The 27163-nt window shown below is 37.5% G+C and overlaps 1 protein-coding gene across 4 annotated transcripts in view; it reads left to right on the top strand.

Moving 5' to 3' along the window:
* Positions 1 to 27163, top strand: part of UBR1 (ubiquitin protein ligase E3 component n-recognin 1) — a 147162-nt gene that overhangs the window by 104656 nt on the left and 15343 nt on the right. For 3 of the 4 annotated variants that reach the window (XM_032856700.1, XM_032856703.1, XM_032856704.1), the window contains exons 33-41: positions 3639 to 3736; positions 6203 to 6296; positions 7609 to 7757; positions 10627 to 10682; positions 12027 to 12123; positions 12905 to 12972; positions 16256 to 16406; positions 24955 to 25042; positions 25685 to 25818. In XM_032856700.1, the coding sequence (XP_032712591.1) occupies positions 3639 to 3736; positions 6203 to 6296; positions 7609 to 7757; positions 10627 to 10682; positions 12027 to 12123; positions 12905 to 12972; positions 16256 to 16406; positions 24955 to 25042; positions 25685 to 25818 (935 nt within the window). The remainder of the gene's footprint in view (positions 1 to 3638; positions 3737 to 6202; positions 6297 to 7608; positions 7758 to 10626; positions 10683 to 12026; positions 12124 to 12904; positions 12973 to 16255; positions 16407 to 24954; positions 25043 to 25684; positions 25819 to 27163) is intronic. The other variant, XM_032856702.1, reaches the window with a different exon arrangement.

The raw sequence follows: 27163 nt of genomic DNA on the forward strand, positions 1-27163 counted from the left end.
AAAAATATGATGAAAAGCCCCAGTGTTTGGTCTCTAAAATAACTAATGTTCATTAACTCAAATCTGTATGTTGTGTGTGAATCTCTAATAGCCATGAAAGTAGTAGAACTTGGATCTCTACCTTAGCATTCACATAAGGAGACAAGATGCCAAGAAGATTCATTTCTTTCATCTAGTCCTTTGATACGATCATAGTTACTTTTTAGAATTTGGTTTCTCTAAAGGTCTTTGTATTATTATTTTAATTCTGGTTTTTTTTTTTCAGAAGATCCAGTTTTCTACTTGTGGAGATGTAGACAAAATGTTAACTGTAAAAGTAAAAAAAACACTAGATTCATTGTGTATCTTGGGATAGATTTTGAGTTTTTAGACTAAGTTTTTAAACTTTTTTGTTCTGACCATCTATATATGAAACTTAACAGTGAATTTATGCATTTGTTATAATAACTAACAATTATATATTTTCTATGTTGTCACTGTTATACATGATGATAACAGTATTATTGTTATTTTATTTTTTTAAAATGCAATACATTTGTAATAATTGACCTAAGTTTTGCTATAGAAAATGATTTTGTTGATAAAAACACTTTTTTTTTAAAGGTTTTATTTATTTATTTGACAGACAGAGATCACAAGTAGGCAGAGAGGCAGGCAGAGAGAGAGGAGGAAGCAGGCTCCTTGCTGAACAGAGAGCCCGATGCGGGGCTTGATCCCAGGACACTGGGATCATGACCTGAGCTGAAGGCAGAGGCTTTAACCCACTGAGCCACCCAGGCAGCCCCTGATAAAAACACTTTTGACATGTTTCCACAACAAAAGTGCTCAAGGGTGATAGTCTTGACAATTAGGGTCAATAAGGAATTGTTCTATCTCTACTATTACATGTCATTAGAAAACCTGATTTGAAAATTGTCTTCTACTCAGCATTTTGGGACATAAAATGTCATATTTTAGGAAGAAGATGGCACTGGAAGCATTTTCTGAATAATTGATATGTTCTAGGCACTCTACCAAGCACTTGCTATATTATTTTTTTAATACTCAAATAGCCCAACAAAGGCAGGTACTGTTATTGCAATTTAAAAGATAAGGAATTGGAGAGAATGAGTAGTTTTTACTTGTCTCAAGACAGACCTAGGATTTGAACCCAGATCTGACTCCACCAAAGCCTTACCTAACTATATACATGAAGACAAAGATAAAACAAATCGTAATAAAATTAAGTGACTTTTCCAACTTCTTGTTAGCCTGTATAAGCCTTTTTTACACAGTGGCTTCCCGAATAAGGCTTATTAAACATGTAAATTATTCTCTACAGGAATATTCAGTACCTACTCCCCTTGATGTCTTTAAGAATAGGATGCTTCAGGGGAGCCTGGGTGGCTCAGTTTGAGCCTCTGCCTCTGGCTCAGGTTCTGATCTCACAGTTGTGGGCTCAAGCCCTTGGTTGGGCTCCCTGCTCAGTGGGGAGTCTGCTTCTCCCTCTCCCTCTGCCCCTCTCCATTCATGCTCTGTCATGTTTGTGTGCTCTCTTTTTCACTCTCTCTCAAATAAATAAATAAAATATTTTAAAGTAAAAAGGAAGAATAGGATGCTTCAGGGCAGTCCTTTCTGAAGTTAGACCAGTCCTTACAACTGGGTCTCTTTGAACACTGTGACACTTTTAATGTGTAATAACACCTTTGTTACTTAGGATCTGAAATATGTAATTATACATAACATTTTTTTAAAGCACTTGAGCCTTCCGATGTAGTTGGATGTATTTGCCTCTTTTGTTTTTAGAAAATCAGTATGAGTATAACCTAAGATATGAAAGTTAAGTGTATAAAAAAACTTAAAACTAGTAATAAACTGATATTTTTAAAGAAAATTGGTCATAACCGATCATAGTACACTTTCTGAGAACTGAAAAATTCTTAGGTCAAGTATATGTCCAGATATGTGAATTTTGGCACAGTTCATTATATAATTTCACTTCACTCAAGACTGTCCTTTCAACAGTGCCTTTTAATAACATTGTTTCTAGTCTCATTGTTTGTTAATAAAAGTTTGGATCAGTTCCCTGCCCTTACAGAATTTGTATTACAGAAAGGAGAGACGAACAATAAACATACGAATACAAAGTGAGAAATACTATGAGAAAGCTAAAGCAGCCAGGTAAAAGGCTAGAAACAGATCAGGTGCATAAGACTATAGACACAGTCATCAGGGAGCTCCTCTTTGGGATAATGAAATTTGAATAGGGGCCCAAAGGAAGTGAAAGACAAGTACTGTTAATCTCTGGGAGAAGAGAATTCTGAGCACAGGCAGTAGAAAGAGCAAATGCCCCAAAGTAGGAATACATCAGCATATTTGAGGCACAGCAGACAGGTAGTATGTTGGAATGGAACAAGCAAAGAACCAGATCATAAAAGGGTTTATAAGGTAAGAAATTAGAATTTTATTTTTAGTATTAAAAACACAAAATATTTTATGTGTGATGGGAAACCATTGGAGTATTTTGAACAGAGGGGTGAAGCCAGATTTACATTAAAAGGTCCTTTTGGCTGTTATACAATGAATACATAGATAATAATGAAGCACTGTTGTGGAAACAGGAAAAACAATGTATCAAAATAGTTCAGGTAAGGGATAATGTAACTCGGATTAGGGTAGTTACGGTGGAGGTAAAAAGAAGTGATCAACTTGGTATATGTTTTAGAAGGTAAAACCAGGAAGAATAGCTGCTGGGTTTGAAGGTGGGCTGTGAGAGAATCTGAAAAATCAGTGATGACCCCTGTTTTTTTATTTGAGTGACTAGAATGGTGATTCCCTTTGTTGACATGTTTTACTTCTAGGTGTTGGGCCTGTGAGTGGTATCTTATTCCTTTTAAAGTTCTCCTCCCTCCCCAAACTACATTTTTTACTTTTATTTATTTATTTTATTGAAATATAGTTGATACACAATGTTACCCTATTTTCGGGGGTACAACACAGTGATTTGACGGGTCTGTGTGTTATGCTGTGCTCACCGCAAGTGTAGCTGCCATCTGTCACCACACAACACTATTACAGTACCATTGGCTATATTCCCTATGTTGAGCCTTCGTCCCCATGACTTATTCTTTCAATAGCTAAAAGCCTGTGTTTCTCACTCCCCGACACCCCTTTTGGCCCATTCTCTGCCCCCTCCAGCAGCCATCGGTTTGTCTTTGTATTTATGGGTCTCTTTCTGCTTTGTGGGTTCATTTGTTCTGTTTCTTAGATTTCACATATAAGTGAAATCATATGGTATTTGTCTTTATCTGCCTGACGTACTTCACTTAGCATAATACCCTCTACATCTGTCCATGTTGTCCCAAATGTCAAGGTGTTATCCTTTTTTATGGCTCAGTAATATCCTGTTGTGTATTTACTACATCTTCTTTATCCATTCATCTGTCAGTGGACACTTAGGTTCCTTCCACATTGTGGCTATTGTAAATGATGCTAAAACTGTATTTATAGACATATGTGTTTCTATGACCTAGGAAGTTAATCTGAGGGAGTTTGACTTTTTTTATACAGCCATTTATCTATAGAAAGACTCTACAAGTGCAGCTTTTCAGTCTGACTTTGTGCCAAAGGCTTAATAATTTTTAAATGTCATTTTTCAGTGAGAATACAGAAGCTGTTGGTCAACTTTTGACCCTGGAACAATGGATACAGACTGTTCTGGCCAGAATATCAGGTTATAATATGAAACATGCCAGAGGTTTGCTTAAATTTACTTTATATTTAGCTGTGTAAGATTTAAGTGTTAGAGTCTTTAATTTTTTCTCAAGTATATACTGCTCTAAATTATGGTTTGCCAGTACAGATTTGTTGATTATCAGGAAGTAAAGGTTTTCAAAGCCAAGACTAAGTTTGGCTTAAATCACTTCATTAGATTAAATAATTTTCATACTGGCTAGCAATACAAACAGTGGTTAATCTGGAGTCACACTGCTTTTACACTGCTTGGAGTTAAATCAGAGATCCATTGCTTACTTCTCTGTGATCTTGAACAAGTTACTTAAGCTCTCTGTGCCTCAACTTTCTTATTTGCAAGGTTGGAATAATGGTACCTATCTCGCTGATTGAAGGATTGACTTATCTTTTGTAAAGTGAAACAGTGCATGATATATAATATAGGCATTAGCCGTTACTGTTAAAATTTTGTTAATATGTTTTTATTAATAATAAAAATAACATTTTAAAACTGTTACCTCATTTATATATTCCTTACAGTTGAGAGATAAGACTATCTAAAGACTCTGAGAAGTAAACAACAGCAGGCAGATTGAGGAGGGAAGTCAAAATTTGAAGAATGCTTGGCAATGAGTTTCCTGGTTTTTTTCCCTCCTTTATTTCCCAGCTTTGACCCCAGGGTAGCCTGAGTCACAGAGCTTTGCATTGGATATGAACAGCAAAAAAATTCGAGAGATTCCCTCTTTTTGGCCAAAGGATCAGGAAAAGAAGTCCCTCAGAACTGGAAACTGTAAAGGGAATTCCTGTTGTGTTTTTTTTCATCTTCTGACCCTTTCCTGAGGTCAGCCCCAGTCATGGAGCTACAGTGCCATAGTGGTCATATAGACACATAAAATCCCAAGAGAAAACCAATATCTCTGGCCAGAGGAACTGGGAAAAAAAGGACCTCTGTGTTCCAAAGAAGGCAGGGCGAATCCTTATTATTTTTTCTGTCTTTGCCTCACAGCTTCACCCCACAGGTAAACCCAGTCACCTGAATCTACTTGACAACAGAGGATACTAAAACTGAGAGAAACATGTCATTTTGGCCAGAGGAACTGGGGGAAAGGGCCCCTTGGAGCTAGAGAATATGGGGGAAATCACAGAGAGGAGAGAGCCTATAGAAGAGGAATGTCCTGTTTTTGAGACCAACACAATCTTGGGCTTGCCTCCAAGATGCACATGTGTAGAACAGGCCCAGAGAAATGGGAACAGGGTTGAGAGTGAAGAAGCATTAAACCACCACTGAGGGATATTCAAAATAACCAATATAAGATCCAAAATCATTCAGCATAAGAATCTGACCAACTCTCAAGGGAAAAAAAAAAATTAAATGCCAATCCTGAGATGTTTTAACATTGAACTTTTTTGACAAAAAATTTAAAACAGCTATATAATTATTAAGCATAAGGTAAAGGTGAACACTTTAGAAATGATTGGAAAAATATGAGTTCTCAGCAGAAAAAAATCAAAACTATTTAAAAAAAAAAACCAAATAGAAATAATAGAATTGAAAAAGTACTGTATGAAATAAAAATTAACTGGATGGGCTCAATAGTAGAATGGAGATGGGAAGGGTAAGAGTTAGTGAACTTGAAATTAGATCAGCGGAAATTCTCCAGTCTGAAGAATAGACAGAAAAGTGATGGGAAAAAAAACAAAAACAAAAAAAAAGAACATAGCTTTAGAGACCTATGGATCCAATTTTTTAAAAATCCAATATTTATGTCCTCCAAGTCTCAAAAAGAAAAAGTACAGTAGAGGGAAAAAAAAGTTTTTTTTGAAGAACTAATGACTGAAAACTTCCCAAATTTGGTGAAAAACAAATTTACATATTTAAAGTCCAGGAAACCTCAAAAATAAACTGAAAGAAAAACTATACCTGTATAGATCATACCCAAGCTGTTGAAAACCAAAGATGAAGGGGAAAAAAATCTCAGAAGCAATCAGAAAAAGACCACTTGTTTCATATAGGGAACAACAATTCCAATTTGATGAGGAATTGGAACCAAAAAGAGGTTAATGTTCACCCAAGGTCTTAGTCATAGTGGCAGAGCTAGGATGCAAACCTACGCAGCTTGGCTCCAGATGCTCTGCTCTTATTCACTAATATATGCTGCCTTACTAATAGAATACTATGCATCCATTAAAAATGAAACTATAGAGGGGGAGTTACTGATGTGGAAAGACATTTATGATCCATTGGTGAAAAAAACAAGACACAGAACAGTACTATGGATTTTGTCTTTATTAAAAAATCTGTATGTGTAATGTTCATATGGAGAACAGAAGAATATCACCCAAATGTTATTAGAGAAATTTTGAATGATTACTTATTGCTTATTAGCATTTTCTAAGTTTCCTAAAATTGTCATATATAATTTTAAAAAGCCAGAAAGATGTCTCACTAAACCCTCATGATTTTTCTTTCTTTTCCCTTTTCATTTATAAGGAGAAAACCCAACAATTCCAGTCTTATTTGATCAAGGAATGGGTGATTCCACTTTTGAGTTCCATTCTATCCTCAATTTTGGAGTTCAGTCTTCGTAAGTATCTAAGTAGTTAAGAGAAGTCTGTAAATGGCTGTGAAAATAAGAATGAGAATAATCGTTCCTCCCATCCTCCCATCTTTCCTTCCTGCTTTATTTGTAAAATTATTTCTTTACCCCATTTTTATCTTATTTGTCTCCTTGACAGTTTTATTTGTACAATAAAATAAAGTGGTTTGAGGTATTAGAGTATTATGTATTAGGGTGAACCATGTCTATAATTAACCATTTTTTTTTAAAGATTTTATTTATTTATTTGAGAGAGAAAATGGGAGAGAAAGAGCATGAGAGAGGGGAGAGTCAGAGGGAGAAGCAGACTCCCCGCTGAGGGGGGAGCCCGATGAGGGACTCGATTCTAGGACTCCAGAATCATGACCTGAGCTGAAGGCAGCCGCTTAACCAGCTGAGCCACCTAGGCACCCTGTAATTAACCATTTTTGACCAACAAAAATGCCATTTCTCTATAGTTAGTACTGCATACAATAAGAGCAGCATTTAAGAGACTTTAATTAAAGTCATTTATGACCTGCCCTCTGACTTCTGAAAAGTCTCTAGTCATCCACCTCCCCGATTCATTTTTCTTGTTGGTAAAATTCAGTACCCTCTTATCTTACATTATAAGGTTATTAGAAAAATACTTATGTGAAGACACTTTGAAAAATATAATGTATCCAAATCAGGTGTTATTATTTAATAGATATTCTCTTATGTACATTTCTTAGTTGTGATCCTTATTTATATTACATTATCTAATTGTTATTGAAAATACTTAGGAATGTTAGGAAAGGAAGTTCAGAAAACCAGAAATTATCACTCCAAGTACTTGACATGTTCTCTCTCTTTCTCTCTGTCTCTCTGTTTCTCACACACATACACATACACATACACATACACATACACATACACATACACATACACACACACACACACTGTTAACACTGAAGTCCTTCTTAGTCCCCTTTACAGACACTAAAACTTTTTAGGTTGGATCTGTTTCCTCTGAATTTTATTCCTTATCTGAGTCTGCCCTTAATTTGGATCTAGATCCTTTCTGCTGTGATCATTCACTGCATCTTTTACAGGAAGTAAAGTTATATGGGCTATTATCATTTTGTAAAAGGTATTTTTCTACCTATAAGATACAGAATTCAGCTTTTCCCTTTTTCAGAGGCTCTAATCTCTAATTTGACAAAGAGCAGTTTGCTTTGTCAAAAGGAGTTAAATTGCTACTTCAGTACCTAGTTGGACTTCTCAGTAGGTAACCCCGTTTACTAAATTACTATACAAATTTTTCTTGTTTTATTTTTAGGATAAAATATTCTAATAGCATCAAGGAAATGGTCATTCTATTTGCTACAACAATTTATAGAATTGGACTGAAAGTACCTCCTGATGAAACGGATCCTCGAATCCCCATGATGACCTGGAGCACATGTGCTTTCACTATCCAGGCAATTGGTAAACCCTGTGAGAGACTGCTTTGGAGGGATCATAGAAACAGGATTAAAATTGACCACAATTTTTCCATTTTTCCCCTAATGGCTTAAAATAGTTTGAATTGTTGGAGGAGTATTAATATCTCAGCATATTAGTGTGGCTTGATGCCATTTAGTCCAAGAATTTTTTTTTAAGATTTTATTTATTAATTTGACAGAGATCACGAGTAGGCAGAGAGGCAAGCAGATGGCAAGGGCGAAGCAGCGTCCCCACTGAGCAGAGAGCCCAATGTGGGGCTCAATCCCAGGACCCTGAGATCATGACCTGAGCCGAAGGCAGAGGCTTAACCCACTGAGCCACCCAGGCACCCCTAGTCAGAATTTTTTTTATCAATCCCTTTTTAACTACAGTGTTGGCTCTATGCAAAATAAGCTCAAAATATTTGAAAGGTAAAGCACAAAGCAAGCTATGTTTGAAAGCTGGCAGATTTACAACACTGGAAAATCAAGAAAAAAAGGCAAAGGAAGAAGAGTCAAGCCAGAAATGTTTAGTAGTTTTTTTTTTGTTTTTTGTTTTTTTTTTAAAGATTTCATCCATTTATTTGACAGAGAGAGATCACAAGTAGGCAGAGAGGCAGGCAGAGAGATGGGGGGAAGCAGGCTCCCTGCTGAGCAGAGAGCCCTATGTGGGGCTAGATCCCAGGACCCTGAGATCATGACCTGAGCCGAAGGCAGAGGCTTAACCCACTGAGCCACACAGGCGCCCCTAGTTTTTGTTTTTTTTACACTTTGAGAGAAAACAAAAAACCAAAGACACCTAAAACATTATCAGGATAGGGAAAGGAAGACTGAGGTAGTTAGGAGAGACAGATTAGCAGAAAGAACTAAGAGGTCAGAGTGGAAGCCCACTGACAAAATCCCTGCCATACTGAAAGTTTCTTACAGAAAAGTGTAGCAGTCAAATCAACATGCTATACACCTTAAATGTACATAGTGTTATGTGTCAGTTATATCTCAGGAAAGCTGTGGGGGGAGAGAAGAGTGTAGTAGTGGAGAATTGCTTAAATTTTAAAATTAGCACACTTGCTTATTACAGTCACAAGATATAATACTATCTTAAAAACAGTAAGAACTGTAATTCTTTTATGTCCTCTTTATCCAAGACAGTTTCAATTTCCCTTTCCAATATAGATTTTTGGCAGTTGTTTTTAATGGAGTCTACCACCTTTTTCTTTTTTTAAAAAAAATTATTTATTTATTTGTCAAAGCGCACAAGCAGGTGGAGCAGCAGGCAGAGGGAGAAGCAGGCTCCCCGCCAAGCAAGGAGCCCAATGTGGGACTTGATCCCAGGACTGTGGGATCATGACCTGAGCTGAAGGCAGGCACTTATCCGACTGAGCCACCCAGGCGTCCCAGTCTACCACTTTTTCTTCATTTACATATATTTTTGTAGCAAGGTGTTATTTTGCGATTCAAATTAAGTAGCGTGAAGCCATTTCTTTCACAAAACCATCCTGCATATCAGCTTCAGCCTCCTAAACAGTTACATCCAAACCTGTCAGACTTAAATCATGGATAAAAGATAATACACAGATTTATATTTACTATGATTAAATAAAATGAGAAATAGGAAGATTAAGATTTTTTTTAAAGATTATTTATTTATTTATTTGAGAGAGAGAAAAAGAACATGAGCAGGGAGGAGCAGCAGAGGGAGAAGCCGACTCCCCACTGAGCCGAGAGCCCGACCTGGGGCCCTATCCCAGAATGCTGGGATCATGACCTGAGCCAAAGGCAGAGGCTTAACTGAGCCACTCAGGCACCCTGGAAGAATGAGATTTAAATAGAATAGAATCTGAACAAATTGATAAATACAAAGCATTTTTTTAGAGTCATGATCTACTACTGAGTATCTTGAGACTTCCAGTGAAGGCGTTTTACACTTTACTGTCTTTGGCAAGACAAACATTAGGAATCAGGAGTTTATATTGAGACAGTTAACATTTCAAAAAATGCACAGTTTTTGTCATAAAAGTGATGAGAAGTTCACTGGAGAATAGGACTAAATTTTTCTGTGTGGTTCTGTAACCTAGTAATTGGATTTTATTTGATTACTGTAGTGTTATACTGTTTTCACAGTGCTTTTTCCATTCGGGGACCTAGCGCATAAGCCACTAACTTACGTCATTCCCTATGCATATGGAGAGACACATACAGGATGTGTTGGCATAGTTAGAAACTACTGTTAAGGAATCAATATATAGCATCTCTTATTACTGTCCATTCAGAGTTGAAAACAGAAAATGGGAAATAAGCCCTCCTTACTCATAGATATATCTGCTGCCAGAGAGCAATGAAAATACAAGTAATATAGCAGTAAATGCCCTAGCCAGCAAGGAGAAATGCAAATGAATCCATGGGTTGTTGTTTTTTTTTTATTTCCACTTTTGGTTATTTTTCCTATAAATGTAATTCTTTTTTAACAGTACCTATAAGAGCAATAGTTACTTGCATCTGCCTTATGTATTTTTAAACAAAATAGGTTGTGATTATATATAAAAATGACTTGGTTAAAAATTGTTGGCATAGAAGCAGTGTTCAAAGGATGAAAAATGAACCAGGATGCTTTGTTTTTTCCAAGCGTTCTCTATAGATAACTGCAGGGGCTTTATTATTTATAGTAACAATTTGTAAGTGATCTGCATTTGTTTTTTATAATATTTTCTCACTCAAAAATTTGGAAATTTTGGCTTAAACATGAAACTTTGAAGGGGAAAAGTGCAAGTCATCTGGGCAAAAATATAATCAGTTAAAGAACATCTGATAGAAACCAAGTATACAATTGTAGCAGTATTCAGGATTTATTATTTTTTTTTTTCTTACTCTTTGAGAAAACCTCTTGGGAGATGAAGGGAAACCTCTGTTTGGAGCACTTCAAAATAGACAGGTGTGTATATTCCAGAAGGGTATGTGTAACTCATGGTAGGCTTTTTTTGGTATAGTCTAATTTAACATTAGTCTAATTTAACATTTTTAAAAACCATTATTTAATTCACTCCTTTTTCTATAAAAATTAGCAAAATTCTTTTTTTTTTTTTTAAAGCAGCTTCAGTCTCATGGGAGACTAAATGGCCAACATTGTGCACTTTTTTTTTTTTTTCCTCACCATAGCATATACCCTTCCCAAAGTCTATCACCCGGCCACCCTATCCCTCCTACCCCCCTGCCCTCCACCAACCCTCAGTTTGTTTCCTGAGATTAAGAGTCTCTTATGGTTTGTCTCCCTCTCTGGTTTCATCTTGTTTCATTTTTCCTTTCCTTCCCCTATGATCCTCTGTCTTGTATGGAACTAGAGGGTATTATGCTAATTGAAATAAGTCAATCAGAGAAAGACAGTTATCATATGATCTCACTGACAATGAGGAATCTGAGAAATAAGACATTGTACACTTTAGAGAGCTTACTCAATCTTGATGGTTAAATAATACTTAACTTTTTCTCCCCCTACTTTGTTTACTGCCGAGTCAGAAACCTGGTGTCTCCTTCATTTTCCTTCCTCACTAATTTTGCCCCATCATGTAACATTAAGTATTAGTGCTGGCTTAACTATAAATGAATCCTCATAGTAAGTTCAAGAATGAAACTAAACCATGGCTCCTTGATGGGCAGATCTTGGCACCACAGTACTATATGCCAAGCCTATCTCAAGGCCTAAGCCTTATATTGTAGGGGACCCTGGGAAACAGTGCTCAACAAATAGCCCTAGGACAACAGAATGGGCAACCAAAGATTCCCTAGACCACCCCCATCCTCTCCATTTCCCTCTTATTTTCCTGACAGCTGGCACAGGAGACTTGTAGTCCATAATGTGCTTCCCTACAGTTCCTGCCTTCTGGTTAGGAAGCAGGAGATCTGAATTCAATGGAACTTTTAGGGGTTTCTTGCCATCATTTTAGAATTTCTATAAATATATATATTTTTTTGCCCAGGCCTTAGCAGGGTAAGTTAGTCCAAACATTTAAGAAATTGACTGGGGAAAATGAGTACTTAAATGAGAATTGAAATAATTAATCGCTTTAATACCTCTCTGTCATGGGAAAATCTGTTAAAAATTTGATGAGTTCATAAAACTTTCTAAAAGTACTAAAAATATTGTAATTTATTTGCAAGACTATAAAGTATATAATAAGTCTGCAGCTAATTCTTGCAGACTGGGATTGAGTTCTACAGTGAGTGACTTCAGCCTATCATCTTCCCTTATCTTTTTATCTTTTCCTCTCTTACAATCTAGCATAATGGTCTGAAAGCATTAATGCAGTTTGCCATTGCACAGAAGATTACCTGTCCTCAGGTCCTGATACAGAAGCATCTTATTCGTCTCCTGTCAGGTAGTCTCCTCTTAATTATTATTACTTACATGTCTTTTTCCATTGCATTTCTGGCAGTGTATTTCATTAGGAAACAACACACTGCACTAATTTGGAATCACTCACTACAGGAGCTTTACAAAAGAAAAAAACAGAAGACCTGGTGCCACTGTAATACCTGCAATCTTACTTCAAAACTCAGGTTTTCCAAATGGTTTTAACTTTGTTTTTAACTTAACATCTACCCACCTCGGGACTTTATTGAACCAACATCCACAACTGCTAGCTAACATATTTGTATCCTAATCTGGTTAGAAAAGGGATCAATGACATGGATAGATAATTTAAAAATAGGTTTAATTTTGCTGGATCAAGAGGATATTCTTCATCATCATTTCACTTGCACTGCTTTGCATGCTGTCTCTGCTCTGTATGTATGGATACATATTCTGTGTATCACAAGACATTTAGAAATGTATAGTTAGGAAAAAAGTATTAAGGATCATAATATAAAAGTAATTCTTCTTATTCACTGAGCATATTTTTATTCTGTTATGCTGTTTACCTTTTTTCCTCCTGGATCTTATCTTTCAACTCTTAAATTCTATACAAGGCTTTCTAGGAGCTTTTATTAGTTTAACTTATCTTTAGTTGTGGTTCCCATATCTTAAAGGTGTGATGTTCCAGTTTACCAGTTTCTGTATTTTATAACTGAGTTACATTTTTGTTTTAGATGTTTTATATTATATTTAACTACATTGCAATCTTACTGAATGTATTACACTGTTGTTGTTTTTCCCAGTTGTTCTTCCTAACCTAAAATCAGAAGATACACCTTGCCTTCTATCTATAGATCTCTTTCATGTTTTGGTAAGTGTTGAACTAAAATTCTTAAGTCGCTCAAGTTTCTGATTTCATGTATTTTCCCATTCAAATTCATGTTCTTTTTTCTTTTAAATTTTTTTTTAAGATTTTATTTATTTATTTGACAGAGATTACAAGTAGGCAGAGAGGCAGGCAGAGAGAGAAGAGGAGGCAGGCTCCCTGCTGAGCAGAGAGCCCGATGTGGGGCTCGATCCCAGGACTCTGAGATCATGACCTGAGCCGAAGGCAGAGGCTTTAACCCACTGAGCTACCCAGGCGCCCCTCATGTTCTTTTTTTCAAGATTATAAATTATTGGTGTTCAGACTGTAAAGTTTAGTCTCTTTTCCATTCTGCTTATGAATAGATACAGATTTGACTGAGACTGTCAAAATCGCTTTAAAGGGCACCTGAGTGGCAAAGTCGGTTAAATGTCTGCCTTCAGCTCAGGTCATGATCCCAGGGCCTTGGGATCAAGTCCCGCATCAGCCTCCCTATTCAGCAGGGAGCCTGCTTCTCCCTCTCCTGCTCCCTCTGCTTGTACTCTCTCTCTCTCCCTTTCTCTATCTCTCTCTCTTGCAAAAATAAGTAAATAAAAAATCTTTCTTAAAAATCACTTTAGGGGCGCCTGGGTGGCTCAGTGGGTTAAGTGTCTGCCTTCTGCTCAGGTCATGATCTCAGGGTCCTGGGATTGAGCCCCGCATCGGGCTCTCTACTCAGCATGGAGCATGCTTCCCCCTCTCTCTGCCTGCCTCTCTGCCTACTTGTGATTTCTCTCTCTGTCAAATAAATAAATAAAATACAAATAAATAAATAATCACTTTAAAAATGAAAACACAATAAAAACTGGTGGAGTGTGTCCAAAAACAAGAAATGGAGACTTGGAAGTGAGGAAGGTGGAGGTAAAGCTTCCAGAGAAATGGAAGGGCACTTCTAGCCCCTTCTGTGTCTTCTTTCAGGCAGCTTCAGCTTACCCCAAACTCTAGGTGGCTGCAAATGTCTTCAGGGAAGGGCAGGTTTTTGGACAAGGATTCTAGTCCTCGTTTTCAGAGCCTAGGACTTCGTGCTAGAAGTGCTTACAGCTGCAAAATAGACATGTTATATCTTCTTAATGCATCACTTTTTTCAGTGATGTGAGGGGGAAATAAATAAGTAAGGCTGGGATAGCCCATAGCTGAACCAGTGACAGGACCTGTCATAAAAGCGAGGTGACCAGCCCATGCACAGCGTTGAGGTGAACAGGGAACAGTGATTCTGAGTCCATGAGGTGAGACGGGCATCCTTTCTGGAAGCAGTCTGACTCCCTGGACTAGGGCTGGGGGAATATGTCTTCATGGTGACACCACCACCTGTATGCATTTACTCAATAAGCACTTCAGACAATGAATACCTATAAGATAGAACATGTGCCGTGCACTGGACATGCAGTGATAAATAATGGTGGGCCTGAGGCCACTGTCGTCATCAGTTGAGAAGAATATCAGGTCCACAAGAGGAGAGCAAGGACAAATGAAACCCACCAGCGTCCCCGCATCTGACTCATCACATCCAATGACAGCAATCTTCAGAGAGAGTGCTGGCCACCGCTTCTCTTTTGTCTTCCAAAGCTTGTGTGACTTCCTCTTTTGACAAAGTCCAGCTTGAAAATATACAGGGAAGGAGGCTCTGGGAAACATACCTCCAGCTTAACCACATTGATGGAGAACAGGCCACAACAGAATCTCTTGACTACTATCCCCACAATTGAACTATCTAATCTTCAGGGCAAAAAAAGATAGTCTTGTCAACGTTGCATCTGGGAAATACTTAAATTAGTGTTCCATATGAACTCACAACATGATTTGGGGGTCATCTTCAACCTATACCGAGTTCAATCTCAGATAGCCACCAAACATTTGCTGTGTGGGGCCTACTCATGATTGCATGTGCATTGATTTTTGGTTACTCAGTATGGGGTGATAGCAACATGCTTTTCTTCTGGAAGCTCATCGCTGTCCCACATTTACTCATTTACTCATTCACAACCACCTATAATTATAAGTTAATCTATAAAAATAAAGAATGTGGAAAAAAAATGAAAGCATTTTTATACTCTTTATTTTGTAACAGGTATCATCGTAGTTGATTATACATATAGTTGATGTCTGTCCAAGCAGACTTTGTCTAAATAAATATTATGCGTTCCTACTCCACCTTTTTCTTGTTTACATTATAAGCATGAATGACAATGTGAGCTATCTTAAAATCATTGATTATTTGATGTTGGGAACCAGGCCCTTGACACATCTAGGCTTCCCCCAAACACCTGTGGATGTGTGGCAACTGTTTCGTGAGTTTCTTTTTTTTTTTTTTCCTTTTTTTAAAGATTTTTTAATTTATTCATTTGAGAGAGAGAAAGAGACAGAGCCCAAGCAGGAGAGCCAGAGGCAGAAGAGGGAGAAGCGGGTTCCCTGCTTAGCATGAGGACTCTGGGATCATGAACTGTGCTGAAGGCAGATACTTAACCATCTGAACCATCCAAGCGCCCCTGTTCTGTGAATTTCTTAGGTTTTCCCTCCCTGCAGTGACCCCATTCCTTCAAAATGAGTTCTCTAGAGATATCATTGGTGAATATGGGTTAGTCATTATTCTCCACCTCTCATTGTTCAGAACTCTGCCCGGTGGTGGTCATTCTGGTCTTTTGGAATCTTTAGGAAAACTTCGAAAAGAATGCCAGTAACTTGGCCCTGTACCCTAAGATTCTGATTTGATTGGATTGGCCTGTGAATCAGTGTTATTTTAAGAGCTCCCCAAGTTACTGTAATGTTGAGTCTTCTGAGCCACAGACAGGATTGAGACCACTCCTAGAATAAGAAGTTTCAGGAAAGGGTAACCTATTTGGTGATGACTTTTTTTTTTTTTTTTTTTTTTTTTTTAAATATTTTTATTTATTTATTTGACAGACAGAGACCACAAGTAGGCAGAGAGACAGGCATAGAAAGAGGAGAAAGCAGGCTTCCTGCTGAGCAGAGAGCCCGACGTGGGGCTAGATCCCAGGACTCTGAGATCATGACCTGAGGTGAAGGCAGAGGCTTTAACCCACTGAGCCACCCAGGCGTCCCTGGTGATGACTTTTGTTCTCCATTTATGGTACACTATATTTTAAGATATTCTGTTGAATAATTAGGAAAAATATGGTGGTTATAAAAAAAAAACACACGAACACCCTACAGTATCTGATATATTTGGTTATAAGATTGGCCCATGCTGATGTTTGTTGTCACACATGTTGATGTCCATTTTCTCTCATAGGTTGGTGCTGTGTTAGCATTCCCATCCTTGTATTGGGAGGACACTGTTGATCTGCAGCCATCATCAATTAGTTCTTCTTACACCCACCTTTATCTCTTCCATTTGATCACCATGGCACACATGCTTCAGATCCTTCTTACTATAGACACAGGTAAAGCTCCCATCAGATGTTAACCGTAAATAATAATTACCCGTGGTTTGTTGGCAAAATTCATTTTGCTTGTGATTAATCATGTATATATACATATATATTTCTTTTTTTTTAAAGATTTTATTTATTTATTTGAGAGAGAGAGCATGAGAGGGGAGAGGTCAGAGGGAGAAGCAGACTCCCCACTGAGCAGGGAGCCCGATGTGGGACTTGATCCTGGGACTCTAGGATCATGACCTGAGCCGAAGGCAGTCACTTAACCAACTGAGCCACCCAGGCGCCTATATATATATATATTTCTAAATTCTGTGTTATATCTCTTGTTGAATGATCATTTGTTTCTTTATGGATGCTATTTAAATAAAAAGAAGAGCTACGAAAGGGATAAATTAGCTAAGCCACTTGATTCTCTAACTAACTTGTGGCTGCTCTCCGATATACAGGGAAACCATTTGGACCTGCTGTACCCTTTTTCAGATTTCCTAATTTCAGGGTTGGGGATTAGTCTCTCTGACATTTGTCCCTGCTAAATAATTTTGATAAGCCTGTTTATGAAACCATTTTTGATTCCTCCAGCTAGAATGATAATAGAATGTTTTATAGCATTTGTCACATAGTATCTTTATTTTATAATTCTATGCTGTTCTGCTTCTTTCCCTGGTTCTCCTTTCTCGCTACTCCTTCCTCCCTGCAAGTTTCTTGAGTAGAGAACATTCAGATTTTAAAATCTTTTCTCATAAAGTTAAAGTCCAAATAGGTATTCATTAAATGTTTTTTGGACAAATGTTCACTCACAGATACCTGAATAATACAGCATCATGGAATCATGATGTAGTTATTCTCTTAAATTCTTAAATTCTGCTCTTAGTTGAAAGTAAAGTCTGCTTCCTGGCTGTCAGTGATCAAGAAGGGCTCCTGGGGCACCTGGGTGGCTCAGTGGGTTAAAGCCTCTGCCTTCGGCTCAGGTCATAATCCTGGGGTCCTGGGATCGAGCCCCACATTGGGCTCTCTACTCAGGAGGGAACCTGCTTCCCCCTCTCTTTCTGCCGGCCTCTCTGCCTACTTGTGATCTCTTTCTTTCAAATAATTAATAAAATCTTAAAAAAAAAAAAAAGAAGGGCTCCTGAAAATTCAGGTAATTTAGAAAATGGATAATTAAAGTGACTTTAGAACAATGTCTAACAAAACTAAATACACATTTATTCATTGACCTACCAACTCTACTTCTAAGAATCTGTCCCAAAGCCATACTGGCAAAAATATGAAAGGATATATGCACATGATTATTCATTTGTGGTATTATTTGGAATAATAAAAACCCCAGAGATTGGTTGAATATCCTATGGTATATGCATATAATGGAATTTTCAGCAGCCATACAAAGGAATGAGCAAGATCTACTGAAGAAGTAATCTCTAGGAGATACTAAGAGTGAAAAAAGTGCAGAACAGTAGTTGTAGTATAATGTCTTTGTGTAAGGTATTTTAGGTATATGTATCCATATATATGCTTATATATATTCATATTTGCTTATATTTTTTATAAATGAAACAAAAGAAGTATAAACCAAAAACTGAAGAGTTGCCTCTAGATAAGGTAGAGAGTCAGGGATTTGAGCAAAGACTCCTGTAAGTGTCTTTTTAATGTAGTTCTGTGGTTTTTTTTCCTAAAATTCTATTTATTTATTTGGGAGAGAGAACACACAAGCATGGGGAGGGGCAGAGGGAGAGGGACAAGCAGACTCCCTGCTCAGTGGGGAGTCCTACATGAGGCTCAATCCCAGGACCCCAGGATCATGACCTGAGCTGAAGGCATATGCTTGAAGAACTGAGCCACCCAGGCACCCCTAAAACACGGTATTTCAACTCTACTTCCCCAATAGGATATATTCTGACAATAAAAGAACTAACAAAAAAAATCATTAAACTAAATTCATATTAGCAGTACAAAATGGTACTAAGTACTAGTATTGTTATTTTGAAATTATTTTAGGTAATTTTTAGGATAAACCAAGTAAGTATTTGTGTAAATGTCACTGGGACCCAAGATTTTCAGTGTAGGAAGGAGGAGACTTAAGAATTAATTCAGAACTGTGCATTCTGAAGTATGCTTCAAGTAAAAGATGTTCTTTTTGGAAAAAAATTAACTGAGGGTACTAATTTAAAATAAAACATTTCAGGGGCACTCTTACTGGCTCAGTCGTAAGAGCATGTGACTCTTGCCCTTGTGACTCTTGCTCTTGCTCATGTGACTCATAACTTCAAGCCCCACATGGGGGGGTAGAGATTACTTAAATAAATAAAACTTGAAAAATAAAATAAAGGGGTACATGGGTGGCTCAGTCGGTTAAGTATCTGCCTTCAGCTCAGGTCATGATCCCAGAATTCTGGGATAGAGCCCTGTGTCAGCCTCCCAGTTCAACAGGGAGTCCGCTTCTCCCTCTACCCTTCCCCTTGTTAGTGGTCTCTCTCTCAAATAAATAAGATCTTTTTTAAAAAATAATAAAGCATATCAGAGGGGAGGTGTGTGGGGGAATGGGTGAAATAGGTGAAGGAGATTGAAAGTACACTTACAAGGTATAGAATTGTTGAATCACTGTATTGTACACCTGAAACTACTACAATACTCTATGTTAACTATAATGGAATTAAAACTAAAAACTTAAAAGAATAAATTCAGAAATGTTAAGTAAAAACCCAATAATTTTCCAGTCAAAATTCTAGCAAGTTATTATGTGGATATTGACAAACTGATTCTATAGTTTATATGAAAAGGAGAAAGATCCAGCATAGCCAACTCAGTACTGGAGGGGAAGAACAAAGTTAGAGGACTGACATTACCTGACTTCAGAACTTACTCTAAAACTACTGAAATCAAGACTGAAAAATACAGACCAGTAGATTAGTGGACCAGCATAGAGAGCCCAAAAAAATCTGTATACATAGATACAGTTAACTGATCTTTGATAAAGGAACAAGGACAAATGGAGCCAAGATAACCTGATTTTCAACAAATGTTGCTGTAACAACTGGACACCCGCATATAAGACAGAGACACACATCTTACAACCTTTATAGAAGTTAACTAAAAATGGTTCATTAAAAAAAAAAAATGGTTGATAGGCCTGAATGTAAAATACAAAACTATTAGAAGAGAGTGTGTAGGAGAAAACCTAGATGACCATGGGGTGTGCAGTGACTTTTTAGATACAAGGCCAAAGGTTAAAAAAAAGAAATAATTAATAAGCTGGACTTCATTACAATTAAAAACTTCTGTTCTGCAAAGGACAGTGTTGAGAATGAAAAGACAAACCACAGACTAAGAGAAAATATTTGCAAAAGACACATCTGAATAACTGTTCTATAAAATATACAGAGAACTGTTAATTCAACAATAAGAAAATAAACAACCTGATTAAAAATAAACAAAGGACACCCAAAACCTTAAGATAAGTTATCTTAGGAATAAACCTAAGCAAAGAGGCAAAGAATCTGTACTCAGAAAACTATAAAGTACTCATGAAAGAAATTGAGGAAGACACAAAGAAATGGAAAAATGTTCCTTGCTCATGGATTGAAAGAACAAATATTGTGAAAATGTCTATGCCATCTAAAGCAATCTACACATTTAATGCAATCCCTATCAAAATAACATCCATTTTTTTTCAAAGAAATGGAACAAATAATCCTAAAATTTATATGGAACGAGAAAAGACCCCAAATAGAGGAATATTGAAAAAGAAAACCAAAGTTGGCAGCATCACAATTCTAGACTTCAAGCTCTATTACAAATCTGTAATCATCAAGACAGTGTGGTACTGACATAAAAACAGACACACAGATCAGTGGAACAAAATAGCCCAGAAATGGACCGTCAACTGTATGGTCAACTGATCTTCGACAAAGCAGGAATAGCTTCGACAAAGCAAGAATATCCAATGGAAAAAAGACAGTCTCTTCAACAAATGGTGTTGGGAAAATTGGACAGCCACATGCAGAAGAATGAAACTGGACCATTTCCTTACACCACACACAAAAATAGACTCAAAATGGATGAAAAACCTCAACATGAGACAGGAATCCATCAAAATCCTTGAGGAGAACACAGGCAGTGACCTCTTCAACCTCAGCCACAACAACTTCTTCCTAGACACATTAACAAAGGCAAGGGAAGCAAGGGCAAAAATGAACTCTTGGGACTTCATCAAGATCAACACCTTTTGCACAGCAAAGGAAACAGTCAACGAAAACAAAACAAAGCCAAGAGAGGACAGAATGAGAGAAGATATTTGCAAATGACATATCAGATAAAGGGCTAGTCTCCAAAATCTATAAAGAACTTATCAAACTCAACACCCAAAGAACAAATAATCCAATCAAGAAATAGGTAGAAGACATGAACAGACATTTCTGCAAAGAAGACATCCAAATGGCCAAAAGACACATGAAAAAGTGCTCAACATCACTTGGCATCAGGGAAATACAAATCAAAACCACAGTGAGATACCACCTCACACCAGTCAGAATGTCTAAAATTAACCAGTTAGGAAACAACAGGTGTTGGAGAGGATGTGGAGAAAGGGGAACCCTCCTACACCGTTGGTGGGAATACAAGCTGGTACAGCCACTCTGGAAAATAGCATGAAGGTTCCTCAAAAAGTTGAAAATTGAGCTACCCTACAACCCAGCAATCGCACTACTGGGTATTTACCCTAAAGATACAAATGTAGTGATCCAAGGGGCACGTGCACCCCAATGTTTATAGCAGCAGTGTCCACGGCAGCCAAACTATGGAAAGAACCTAGATGTCCATCAACAGATGAGTAGATAAAGAAGAAGGGGTGGCTCCGTGGGTTAAGCCTCTGCCTTCAGCTCAGGTCATGATCTCAGAATCCTGGGATCGAGCCCGGCATGGGGCGCTCTGCTCAATGGGGAGCCTGCTTCCCCCTCTCTCTCTGCCTACCTCTCTGCCTACTTTTGATCTCTGCCTGACAAATAAATAAAGTCTTTAAAAAAAATTTTTTTTAAAGATGTGGTGTATATATATACAATGGAATACTACACAGCCATCAATAAAATGAAATCTTGCCATTTGCAATGATGTGGATGGAACTAAAGGGTATTATGCTAAGCAAAATAAGTCAATCAGAGAAAGACAATTATCATATGATCCCTCTGATATGAGGAATTTGAGAGGCAGGGCAGGGGTTCATAGGGAGAAGGGAGATAAAAATGAAACAAGATGGGACCGGGGAGGGAGACAACCCATAAGAGACTCTTTTTTTTTTTTTTTTTTTGTTAAGATTTTATTCATGCATTTGACAGAAATCACAAGTAGGCAGAGAGGCAAGCAGAGAGAGAGAGAGAGGAGGAAGCAGTCTCCCTACTGAGCAGAGAGCCGGATGCGGGGCTCCATCCCAGGACCCTGGGATCATGACCTGAGCTGAAGGCAGAGGCTTTAACCCACTGAGCCACCCCAGCGCCCCCCATAAGAGACTCTTAATCTCAGGAAACAAACTGAGGGTTGGTGGGAGAGATAGGGTGGCTGGGTGATGGACATTGGGGAGGGTATGTGCTATGGTGAGTTCTGTGAATTGTATAAGACTGATGATTCACAGACCTGTACCCCTGATACAAATAATACATTATATGTTAATAATAAATAAGATAAAAATAAGCAAAAGACACCTCACTAAATACGATCTACAGATGGCAGGTAAGCATATGAAAAGATGTTCAATATTCACAAGTCATTAGGGAATTGCAAATTAAAATGAGATATCATTACGCACCTATTAGAATAGTTAAAATCCAAAACACTGACAATGCTCAGTACTGGTGAGGATGTAGAGCAACAGGAATTCTCACTCATTGCTGAAAGGAATTCTGTGCCATTTTGAGATACAGTTTGGCACTTTCTTACAATGCTAAACTACTCCTACCATATGATGTAGCAGTCATCTACCCAAATGAACTGAAAACCTGTGTCCATACAGAAACCTACACACAGATGTTCGTAGCAGCTTTATTCATAATTTCCAAAATTTGGAAGCAACCACATGTTCTTCGGTGGGTGAATGAATAAGTAAACTGTGGTACATCCAGGCAATGGAATATTTTTCAGCGCAGAAAGAAACAAGCCTTCAAAGAATGAACAGGCATAGAGGAAGCTTAAATGTGTGATACTTCATGAAAGAAGCAGATCTGAAAAGGCTGCATACTGTATGATTCCAACCATAATAGATCCTTGAATGACACAAGTTTGAACTGAGAGGGTCTACTCATATGGGTTTTTCTTTTATTAATAAATGTAATATAGTACTATAAATATATTTTTTCTTATGATTTTCTTAACAAATTTTCTTTTCTCTAGCTTACTTTATTGTAAGAATACAGTATATAACATACAAAATACACAACATGTAGCATATATATATATGTGTGTGTATATATATACACATATATATATATATATAAAATACATATACAAAATGTGTTTTCCAGTCAACAGTAGGCTGTTGGTAAGGTTTTTAGAGTGTCAAAAGGTTTGGGTAGGTTTTTGACTGTGCCAGGGGTTGGCACCCTTCGCCCCCAGTGTTGTTCAAGGGCTATATGTATATGACTTCTGGAAAAGGCAAAGCTTTGAAAACTGTAGAAGTATCCACGATTGCCAGAAGTTAGAGGAGAGAGATGTGTGAATGGGCAGAGCAGAGAGGATTTTTAGGGCAGTGAAACTACTCTGTATGGTGCTATAATAGTGGATACATGTTATTATATATTTGTGAAAACCTGTCAAATATACAACACCAGGAATGAATCTAATGGTAACTGTGGACTTTGGATGATAATGATGTGTCAGTAGAGGTTCATTGATTGTAACAAATGTACCACTCTGGTACTAGATGTCAATAGTCAGGAATGATGATGGATGTGTGGGGACAGCGAGTATATGGGAACTCTGTGCTTTCCACTCGGTTCTGTAATCAAGCTAAAATTGCTTTAAAAAAAATAAAATTTATTAACTAAAAAAAATCTTGTACATGGGTGTTTGCATTTGTCAAAACTCATCAAGTGGTATTTTTAATATTTGTATATTTCATTGCATATAAAATTTACCTCAATCATGTACAAATATTGAACTGTTATATTTAAATTTTTTTTTAATTTATTTATTTGACAGAGATCACAAGTAGGCAGAGAAGCAGACAGAGAGAGAGGAGGAAGCAGGCTCCCTGCTGAGCAGAGAGCCCGATGCGGGGCTCGATCCCAGGACCCTGCGATCATGACCTGAGCCGAAGGCAGAGGCTTTAACCCACTGAGCCACCCGGGCGCCCCTTGAACTGTTATATTTAAATTGGAAATACCAATATGATAATGTGTTTTCCTCTTTTTAAAAAAGTGTGTATTTCTTGGGGTGCCTGGGTGACTCAGTCTGTTAAGCTTTGGCTGAGGTCATGATCCCAGTGTCCTAGGATCGAGTCCCGTGTCGGGCTCTTTGCTCAGCAAGGAGTCGGCTTTTCCTTCTCCCTCTGCTGCTTCCCCTGTTTGCGCTCTCTTTCTGTTTCTCTCTCTGTCAAATAAATAAAATATTTTTTAAAAACTCATTTATATCCTCTAAAAAAAATAAAAAATATACTTGAAAAGTATATATTTCCTTAAGAGATCCTAATTGGAAAGGAGAAAAACTAGCAATAGAATCAAAGTAAGAGACTCGGGGTAATTTTAGTTGTTGTCTTTGAGATGAATTAATGTATATTTTTAAAAAGCATTTTTAAAGAGAACACTATTCAAATGAGCTGTAACCATCTGTCACATTGAACTACAAGGTTGGCATTTTTGTCCCCCTTTTAATATAGTAAAACTAAAGTTCAGAGAATTTACGTGACTTACCCAGAGTTTTAACGTAAGTTGGGTGAGTTAGCAATTGCTGGAAAGGTTTAGGATGGTCCTCCTTAAGGACAGATTAATGGAGAAAAATTACCTTACAAGGTTCTTTTTAATGTGTTTCATTGCTTGAGCATAAAGTCAGGACAGCAATGTACTTCCCTTTCTAGAGGCTGAATTTTCTACCTGTTACCTAAGACTCCTAGGAACCCAGAGCAGATGACTACTGATTTGTTTACCTGGTCATATTACAATAAGATAAATATTTATTTATTTGAAAGAAAGAAAATCTCAAGTAGACTTCCTGCTGAGCACAGAGCCTGATATAGCACTCCACCCAGGGCTCGATCTCATGCCCCTTTTGAGGTCACGACCTGAGCCAAAACTAGGAGTTGGACCCTTGACCAACTACGCCACCCAGGCACCCCTGAGATAAATATTTTTTAAACATCCATGTGATTCTGCCCTATGTATTCTCCACCTAATATTCTGATAAAGTTTCCTTAACAGTTTTAATCTTTAAAATCAGTTATTTAGATCGAGAACAAGGAAAAGAACCTCCGTCGAGTTGACATTGTTTATTATCCTGGAACCATAAAATTGAGGTCTAATTTATACATTGAATAGCAAATTCATAGATTTATCTTTCAGAATTTCTTTTTCAGAACTTCCCCTTGCTCAGGTTCAAGAGGAGAGTGAAGAGGCTCGTTCTGCATCTTCTTTCTTGGCAGAAGTCTCTCAATACACAAATGGGTGAGTAGCAGTCCATTAGTCCAGCCTATTTGAGTATTGTTTTAATAATTCAAACTCTTAGGGGCGCCTGGGTGGCTCAGTCGGTTGGGTGTCTACCTTTGGCTCTGGTCATAGGATCGAGCCCCACGTCTGGGCTTCCTCCTCAAAGAGGAGTCTGCTTCTCTCTCTCTCTCTCTCCCTTTGCCCCCTACCCCCTGCTCATGTTCTCTCTCTCTCTCTCTCTCAAATAAATAAATAAAATCTTTAAAAAAATAAAAATAATTCCACCTCTTAGTTCAGTTGTTCGGCAGAGTAACTTTTGAACAATTTTAATTCCAGTTTTTAAAAATCAGTTAAGGGCTTTTGAAATAACAGGTACCCATTTGTTTCTCAGACTGAGACAAGGTTGGACACATCTTTACTCTTATAAAAAAATGAAGATAATAGTTATTTGCTTTAGAAGTCTACATGGTAAAAGATGCAAGATCTGTGGTTTTCTTTAGGAAACACTTAGGTTTAAAGATGAAAGCTACTGCCAATTAAATATTTTGTATTAAATGGATAAAAAATATTTAAATATTTAGCAATGTTTTTAAAAGAGGATGTGTCTAGAGTTTTAGTCTGATTACTATTCTGTTCTTTTCTGGAATTATTGCCTCTTAGCTGCATTGGTTGTGGTGTTCCTGGCTGGTATTTGTGGGCCTCACTGAAGAATGGCATCACCCCTTACCTTCGCTGTGCTGCATTGTTTTTCCATTATTTACTTGGAATAACTCCACCTGAAGAACTGCTAACCAGTAAGTAGGAAGATGAAATCTCAGAGTAGTAAATAAGGGATTTTTTCCCTTATCTTCAACCTCAGAAATATTAAGTGGGGACAGGCAAAACCACTTGTCTGTTCCGTCTCTTCAATCAGTGCTCACTCCTAGCATGTGTGCGCCTGCTGTGGTGTAGGTTAAAAGTGAGACCAAAAATGAGATTAGGCTCATACTATGCAAAACCTACTCACAGCTCCTCTCTAGGTCTAGTTTATGTACTTGAGCTTATAAAATGCGCACAGAATATAACAGAAAGGATATGCAAAAAATTAGAAACATTGGTACCTTTAGGGAAGAGAATGTTTTAGCTAAGTAGAGGGAAAACTTTTTTGTATACTCTGTTATTTGAATTTTGAACATATGACTGTTAAAAAAGAACTAAACTGCTGCGAGGAGACTCCTGTTGGAACAAACCAAGGACACACATATCTGAGTAACAATCACATCCATTCTTTACTTGCCTTTAATCTAGATCAAAGTAGACAAGGCTTCCTTGTAGCTTTGTGTAGGTAAAATTCAGAACATTTGTATATTTTGTAAGCATCACCAGAATTGTTCAGAGTCGTGCTTTTGTCTGTTGAGATTAAGCTGAACAGCTCAGCTTTACTGGCTCTCAGCTTTTTCTTGAACTCAGTTCAGTAGGGCTTACTTGATCTAGGTTTGTTATGGTTCTATATATAGGCATACCTTGTTTTATTGTGCATGAGTTTACTGTGCTTTGCAGATACTATGTTTTATACAAATTAGAGGTTTGTGGCAAGTGTGTGGTAAGCAAGTCTGTCAGCACGACTTTTCCAGCAGCATTTGCTCACTTCATGTCTGTGTCACATTATGAGTATTCTTGCAATAGTTCAATTTTTTTCATTATTATATTTGTGAGGGTGACCTGTGGTGATTGATTATTACTAGCTGAAAGCTCAGATGATGGTTAGCATTTTTTAGCAGTAAAGTATTTTTTTAATTAATGTCTGTACCTTGTTGTTTTAGACCTAATGCTATTGCACACTAATTAGACTACAGTATAGTAGAAACATAACTTTAATATGTCCTGGGAAACCGGAAATTCACTTGACTTGCTTCACTGCAATGCTGGCTTTCTTGTGGCGGTCTGGAACCAAACCCGCAATTATCTCCATGGTATACCTGTAAATGGAGGGCTACTTTCCAAGTAGTTGCCCATACAGATCTGTTGTTTCCATTTAGAAAAACATGTATTAATTTATCTAGTCAGTGCTGTAATACAACAGTGAGTAAGATTAAGTCTTTTATTGGGAGGAGACTAAATGTATACAAACAGACAAATGTAAGTGGTGATGAGTGCTAC

This window comes from Lontra canadensis, unplaced genomic scaffold (genome assembly GCF_010015895.1).
Source record: "Lontra canadensis isolate GAN:19392208 unplaced genomic scaffold, GSC_riverotter_1.0 scaffold12, whole genome shotgun sequence".
NCBI lineage: Eukaryota > Metazoa > Chordata > Mammalia > Carnivora > Mustelidae > Lontra > Lontra canadensis.